The sequence below is a fragment of the Amaranthus tricolor genome, chromosome 10, assembly GCF_026212465.1.
Source record: "Amaranthus tricolor cultivar Red isolate AtriRed21 chromosome 10, ASM2621246v1, whole genome shotgun sequence".
Classification (NCBI taxonomy): domain Eukaryota; kingdom Viridiplantae; phylum Streptophyta; class Magnoliopsida; order Caryophyllales; family Amaranthaceae; genus Amaranthus; species Amaranthus tricolor.
Window position 1 is genome coordinate 1052317 of NC_080056.1, and position 7700 is coordinate 1060016.

At 31.5% G+C, this 7700-nt stretch overlaps 2 protein-coding genes across 2 annotated transcripts; one reads left to right on the plus strand and one right to left on the minus strand.

The window, feature by feature from the left end:
• Window positions 1-642: 642 nt before the first annotated feature.
• LOC130826090 (3'-5' exonuclease-like) lies at window positions 643-2031 on the minus strand. The gene has a single exon (XM_057691622.1). It carries the CDS (start codon window positions 1866-1868, stop codon window positions 1191-1193), a length of 678 nt encoding a protein of 225 aa, XP_057547605.1. The 5' UTR covers window positions 1869-2031; the 3' UTR covers window positions 643-1190.
• A 4208-nt stretch (window positions 2032-6239) lies between these two features.
• Window positions 6240-7067, plus strand: LOC130826091 (3'-5' exonuclease-like). The gene has a single exon (XM_057691623.1). The coding sequence runs from the start codon at window positions 6252-6254 to the stop codon at window positions 6927-6929; it is 678 nt and encodes a 225-aa protein (XP_057547606.1). The 5' UTR covers window positions 6240-6251; the 3' UTR covers window positions 6930-7067.
• Window positions 7068-7700: the final 633 nt, after the last annotated feature.

The following is a 7700-nucleotide window of genomic DNA, read 5'->3' on the forward strand; positions in this document are numbered from 1 at the left end:
CTTAGGGTCCCATTTTAAATTTTCTTAAAATCCGTGAAAAGTCAAATGAGACACTTAACCTGCATAGGAGGGAGTATATTGTGGCAAGGGGTACTAACTACCGGCAAGGGTGTGTTTGGTACAAGAGATTAGAGGGTGGGAATGGAATACAAAATCCAAAAATATGGATTTCCCATGTTGGATTCATGGGCTGTGATTAAAATGAAGATTGGGAATGAGATTAAATTATGGTCAATTCCATGAATTCATTACCGAGGCCCTTGGGTTGGTATTGGATGGGTGGGAATTGGGGAAAAAATGAAAAAGATAGTTTTATCCTTATAATTGGTAAATTTTACAAAATAAATAAAAAATATTACAATTTTCAAATTATTTTTAAAAAGGATAAATTTGTAAATTTTTATTTTATTTCCAAATCTTATTTTCATTTACCAAATAATAGATATTACAATTTTCAAATTATTCTCATTTACGTATAAAACAAGCAATTGGGTTATATTTTAAAAATTTTCAACTATTAATTTCCAATTTTAATCCCACATTTTTATCTTTAAATTTTCACTACCATATAACAAATGTCCTCAAATTGTTGTATGAGACAGTCTTATCGACAGATAGTCATACCGAGAGACGTGCTTTATTCATCAATTAAATAAGTCATTTCATCATATTATGAGAATATGTATGGTAAAAGATCGTCTCACCAAAAAAAGTCTATCACAAAAATAGTTCATGAAAAAATACATAATTTTCAATTGGACAAAAATGAAAAGTGATGGTAATTCAACTGGTTTAGTAAAAAATTTGTTAAACGTTAACTAATAGCATCCCCATATTAGCAAAACATTCCCTCTTCATACTCCAGACTCCAGACTCCAGACTCCATTGTTGCTCCATTTTCAAGTCATAAGTCAATTTTATTATATACTTGTCCATGAGAAACCAATTTCAGAAACAATATCTTCATAAGAAAAGCATCAGATAACCAAACAAAATCATTAAAAGAAACCATTAGCAAATCAATACTAGTCGTTCATACACATTATCTAAGCTGTCCACAATCAGTCATAATTAACCAAACTAATTTTACCCTAAAAATCATACAGAATTCTTCAATTCTTGATCATTCCAACCATCATCTTCTCTAATTTTACCCTAAAAATTAAACTCAAAATTACCTCATTATCAGATTATTTGTTCGATGTTGTCGATCTTGGTATGGAAGGAAGAGGGATCAGTGTTTTCCCAATCTCATATGACAAGAAAGCATCAATACAAGCATATTGAATCTGCTGAAAACTCAACCATTCAGCATCCCACCTACTCATAGTAACTTCCCTAGGCTTAGCAACATTAACATTCAACACAACTTGAGCTAATTGCTTCAATCCCATTCCTGTTCTAGTCCCGTGAATCTTGTCCGCGACAAGATCCGATATGTCAACCACATTCCTCACCCTCAATCCATGACATTCGAGCAACATATCAGCATCAGATCGAATCCCAACGCCAACAAAAGTAAACCTCCCATCATCAAGAAAATCGAAAAGAATCCTAGGTAGAGGAACAGAACAGTAAAAAAACTGAAAGATTAAGCAAGTAGTGGTGGAGGAATCAGATGCAGTACAGAGTTGAAGAGTTGCGACTGGATTCTCGAATTGTTTACTAAAATTAGGGCGCCATTCGATATCAAGACCGATTATTGAAGCGGAGGAAATGGTGGAAAGCCAAGCTGTTAGGACGAATGGGTCTGAGGTTACGGTGGTTTGGATAAGGCGGTTGTTGTTGAAGATGACGCTGAAGAGATTGTCGTTAGGGTTAGGAGGGTATGCGGCGGAAATTGTGATCATGGAGGGGGGTTCCGCCATTGTTGATGAATTTTAAAGAATTAGGGGGTGTTTAAGAGTGGTGTAGACTGTAAAGTATAAAGAATGAGCTATGGAGGAGGATATTTATAACCAGTACCGGACGTTTCAAAATCTTTATTTTCTACGAAGGTACCGGAATGATGATTATTAGTTTATTACTACACTATATAATCAAACGGTTTCAAAACAAACAATTTCAAAATTTGAATCGGTTAGAATTATTTGATTTGTCCATTAGATCGTCTTGTAAAACAAAGATATTTATTTCTTTCATTTCTTTCATTTTATATATAGTAGCAATGTTTCACTTTTTACATACTCTAATGTTATAATGTATTAATTTGACCATTACTATAAAATAATATTTATTTATGTATAATAAATAATAATAATCAATCTTCGCCCATTCTGAAATAAAAGGCGATGAGCACTGGTCGTCCCCCGTGTTGTCACCCGGTTCTCCGGATGCGCTGGTGTCCATTTTTCTTTTCGCGTGCACTGAGTGAGCATAGACCCATTATCCCATCTTCCTTGCCCGGCCCAATTTTTCCATTTTAACGATCAAAAGGCGAGACAAGTGTCATCGCCCTTTGGTAATTTATTTGTAGTGCCATGAGACTGTATCATATAAGTATTTATGTATAATCTTATTAATACAATAACATACGATTTCAAATTTGAAAATAATTAATAATATGATGAGAATCATCATCAAACCTGAATTTGAGTTTAATGTTAGGTGAGATATTATACATAACCCGACTGATTTTACAATTCATAATAATAAAATTACCAAAACAAAATTTTTGTTTACGGAACGTTATTGATAATAACATTTGAAAGAAATGATTTTAATTTGTAGAAAGTTCAGCTAATTACACATTTTATAATAATAAAATAATATAAGAATGAATATAAAAACGATAAAAAAAAATTAGAATCCACTAATATAAAAAAATAAAAATAAATATTTTTTAATAAATTAACCAAATTGAATGATAACCAACAAAAGCATCTACACAAGCATAAAACACTTGACTATCATCAAGAAATTCTTTATCCCATTCACTAATTGTAATTTTCTTAATCTTTTCCATCCCCCATCCTAAAACTTCCATTGTTACCGCCTTCAATTTGGTGTTAATCCGAACTAAATCCTCCTCGGTCGTAACTTAACTCACATCAAATGTAATTTCCGAACTCAAATCATAGTCTCTCACAAATCTCTTATGATCACTTGAAACTTCGACATCGGAGAATTTTCACATCGATTCTTGAAAGAAATCAATGAGGATTTGAGGAATTGACTTGAATAAATTTGTAGATGAGACAATTGGGTCCCACGCAAAGTTGTTGTATTTTAATAGGGTTAAGCCCTTTAGTGTCTAACCCAACTATGGTTAATGGGTTATCCATTTTGTTACCACGTCTGGATAGCTTGTTACGATGGTACGAGCGTGGTAACCGAAACATAATTTTTGGTGGTTTGTTATGTTTTTTAATTTTTGGTTGTGTACGTAGAGGAGACACCATTTTCAGAGGGTTTTAATGGTTTTTTAGAAGATTATAAATTATAATAGCTCTTCTTGTATGAAACCGTCTCACCTTATTGTAATTTGTAACGGTTAAATGTTATAGAATATGATATTGGGAGGAAGGGGGTATATTTATAAGCATTGAAGGAGTTGGAAATAGGTTAGAATTTGACTTTTAGGGCCTTTTTTATATGGGTCGAAAACTCAAAGGTTAAATAATACTACCTTTATTTCATTGAAAATGTTTCAATTACTTTTCAACGCTATCCAATGCGCTTATTCAATGATTTATTATCATCATCATCATCATCATCATACCCAGTTTATCCCGTTCATAGAAAACTATGGTCAGGGAGGGAAGAACGACGGTAACTCATACCCATTGAGGAGAGTGCGGTCAAAGAGTCCCTCAACTCGAAAAAGGTCTTCAAAGAGAGAGAAACCTACAACTTACAAATAGAATAAATAGTATACGTATAAATAACTAAAAATAAAGATAAAAATAAAGAAGGAGGTAAAGAGCGATAATTAAAGGTAATGAACAACAACAAACGATGGGTAAAAGGGACAAGTTTAATCTAAGACGTGGATAAGGCGCCGCCAACTGCCCCTATCAACTGGTCAGGTCCTTGGAGAGTTGAAGTTCATGCATATCACTTTTAATCTTTTCCTCCCATGTTCTCCTAGGTCTTCCTCGACTTCTCTTGCCCTCCACTATGATGCATTCGATCCTTCTTAATGGGCTGTCATGTTTCTTTCTCTGCACATGCCCAAACCATCTCAACCTGTTCTCCCGCATCTTTGCGGAGAGAGGTGGAACCCCTAACTTCTCCCTGAACTCATGGTTTCTTATCCTCTTCATCATAATATTACCACGCATCCACCTCAACATACACATTTCTGTTACTTTCATCCTCTGTTCGAAAACCTTCTTTACGGGCCAACATTCTGTCCCATACAACAACGTTTGCCTAATTGCAACACGGTAAAAATTTACCTTTTAATCTCCTCGAAAACTTTTTATCACATAGCACCTCGGTTGCTGCTCGTCACTTAAGTCAACCCGCTTGTATACGATTCGTAACGTCTCCATCAATCTCCCCACTACTCTGAATCACCGATCCCAAATATTTGAACTTGGACGTACATGTAACAACTTCTCCCCTATGGTCACCTCTGGTTCCCTTATCGATTCTGTCCCACTAAAATTGCATTGCAAGTATTCTGTCTTCGTACGGCTTATAAGCAACCCCTTACCCTCCAAGGCTTCCATTCACTCTTCCAATTTACAATTAGCCTCCTTCTTGGTTTCTGCGACCAAAACTAAATTGTCGGGGAAAAACATGCATCATGGTACGGTTTCCCAGATGCATCGGAGAAAAACTATATTGTACGGTTTCCCCTTACACAATTGATGTGGGTTTATAGGCAAATAAGCTCTCTCACCTAAAAAGCTAGTCTTTTGGGTGAGCTCTCATGTTTGTCCTACAACAGAATATCAAAAAATTATGGAAATTAAAAATTAATAAACTTCGAATCAAGACGATTTAAACAAGATCTCAAATGATTAACTTATTGATATTAGAAATTATGAAAGTCCATATGCTTGATGAATAGTGCCTAAGACAACTATTGTTCAAGTAAAAGAAAATAGAAGTAGATGCAACATTAGGATTTTTATGCTATTTATTCATCCTATTAATTTGTGGTTAATTTTTTAATAATAATTTAAAATATGGTAAAATAATCTTGTTAGATTTGCCATAATGCAAGGATTATTAATATTCATTTATATATATATATATATACATACATACATATATATATATATATATACATATATATATATATATATATATATATATATATATATATATATATATATACATATACATATATATATACATATACATATATATATATGTGTGTGTGTGTGCATGTACATATATATATATATATATATATATATATATATATATATATATATATATATATATATATATATATATATATATATATATATATATATATATATATATATATATACACACACACACTAATGGTTATAAAATTTTATGTTCTATAATTAGACATCCATTTTGTTATATCTTAATATGTTTTTAATTTTTAATTTATATATATATATATATATATATATATATATATATATATATATATATATATATATATATACATATACATATACATATATATATATGTGTGTGTGTGTGTGTGTATGTACATATATATATATATATATATATATACACACTAATGGTTATAAAATTTTATGCTCTATAATTAGACACCCATTTTGTTATATCTTAATATGTTTTTAATTTTTAATTTATATATATATATATATATATATATATATATATATATATATATATATATATATATATATATATATATATATATATATATATATATATACACACTAATGGTTATAAAATTTTATGCTCTATAATTAGACACCCATTATTTTATATCTTAATATGTTTTTAATTTTTAATTTTTTAATAATTCTATATGAATTAGGGTTTTTTTGTTTTCTCATTAATGGAATAAATGTTTGATGTCAAAAATTTTTACATAAAAACATAATGTAAAAGAAAGAAAAAATGTAGAAAGAAATCGGTGATTTTCCACATGGAGTGTTCTAATCTACACATAAAATAAATTCAAGTAAATCAAAATTTAAAATTAATGTTTTAAAACTATGTCTATTTGAAAATATCGCGGTAGCTCCGTGGAAAATATAGTTATAAATATCCTCCTCCATAGCCATTCTTCATACCCAAACAACACTATTAAAACCCCCCTAATTCTTTAAAATTCATCAACAATGGCGGAACCCACCATCATGATCACAATGAACGCCGCAGAATTCAACGTCAAATTCAACAACACCCACGTTATCATAACCACCGTAACCGCCGACCCACGCGTATTAACATCTTGGCTTTCCAAGATTTCCTCCGCTTCATTAATCGGTCTTAATGCCGGATGGAACGCTAACCATTTTAGTCAACGATACATCAATTATCCATTCGTCTACACTCTTCAACTCTGTACTACAACCGATTTCTACACTTTTTGCTTAATTTTTCAGTTTTATCAGTGTGCTGTTCCTCTACCTAGGATTCTTTTCGATTTTCTTAATAATCCGAGGATTACTTTTGTTGGCGTTGGGATTCAATTTAATGCTTTTCTGTTGTCCTTATTTCATGGATTGATTGTGAGGAATATGGTTGAATTATCGGATCTTGTCACGGACAAGATTTACGGGGCTCCAAGAGAAATGCAGTTGGAGGAATTAGCTAAATTTGTGTTGAATGTTAAAGTTACTAAGCCTAGTGATGTTAAACTGAGTGGGTGGGATAATCATTCATTGAGTTATCGGCAGATTCAATATGCTTGTATGGATGCTTTCTTGCCTTATGAGATTGGGAAAATACTGATCTCTCTTCCCTCGTTACCAAGATTGTCGACATGCAACACTAATTTGAGATTAGCTCTGTAATTTCGAGTTTAATTTTTAGGGTAAAATTAGTCTCGATGATGGTTGGAATGATCAAGAATTATAGAATTGTATATGATTTTTAGGGTAAAATTAGTTTGGTTGATTTTGACCGATTGGACAGCTTAGATAATGTGTATGAACCAGTAATGATTTGCTAATGATTTCTTTTAATGATTCTTTTTTTATTTGATGCTTTTTTTGGGACGAAGATATTGTTTCTTACACAGGTTATAGAGGTAGTCTAATAACTAACCGCGATTTGTAATATTGGACCGCGGTAAAGTAAAACACGTGACCAGATTGTGGTGGAGTCGCGTGTTTACATGACACTACCACGGTTTGGTTGCGTGTTTTACGCGACTGTATGTACTAAAAATCATTGTAATCTTTAAACGGTCGTTATTTTTCGCTTGTTGTTGGAATTAGACATATAATATATTGTTGGAAAGCTCTTAAAGTGTTGCATTAATTCAATTTTTCTGTACAAAGTTATGACAAAAATATTAAACATGTATCAAATGTCAACACAAGCAAATTTAAACAAACGTCATTTCAAAACAAACAATTTCGAAATTTGAATCGGTTAGAATTATTTGATTTGTCCATTAGATCGTCTTGTAAAACAAAGATATTTATTTCTTTCATTTTAAATATAGTAGCAATGTTTCACTTTTTACATACTCTAATGTTATAATGTATTAATTTGACCATTAATATAAAATAATATTTATTTATGTATAATAAATAATAATAATCAATCTTCGCCCATTC

Coding starts and splice junctions, on each gene's coding strand:
- LOC130826091 (XM_057691623.1), top strand. CDS start 6,252: ATGGCGGAACCCACCATCATGATCACAATGAACGCCGCAGAATTCAAC.
- LOC130826090 (XM_057691622.1), bottom strand. CDS start 1,868: ATGGCGGAACCCCCCTCCATGATCACAATTTCCGCCGCATACCCTCCT.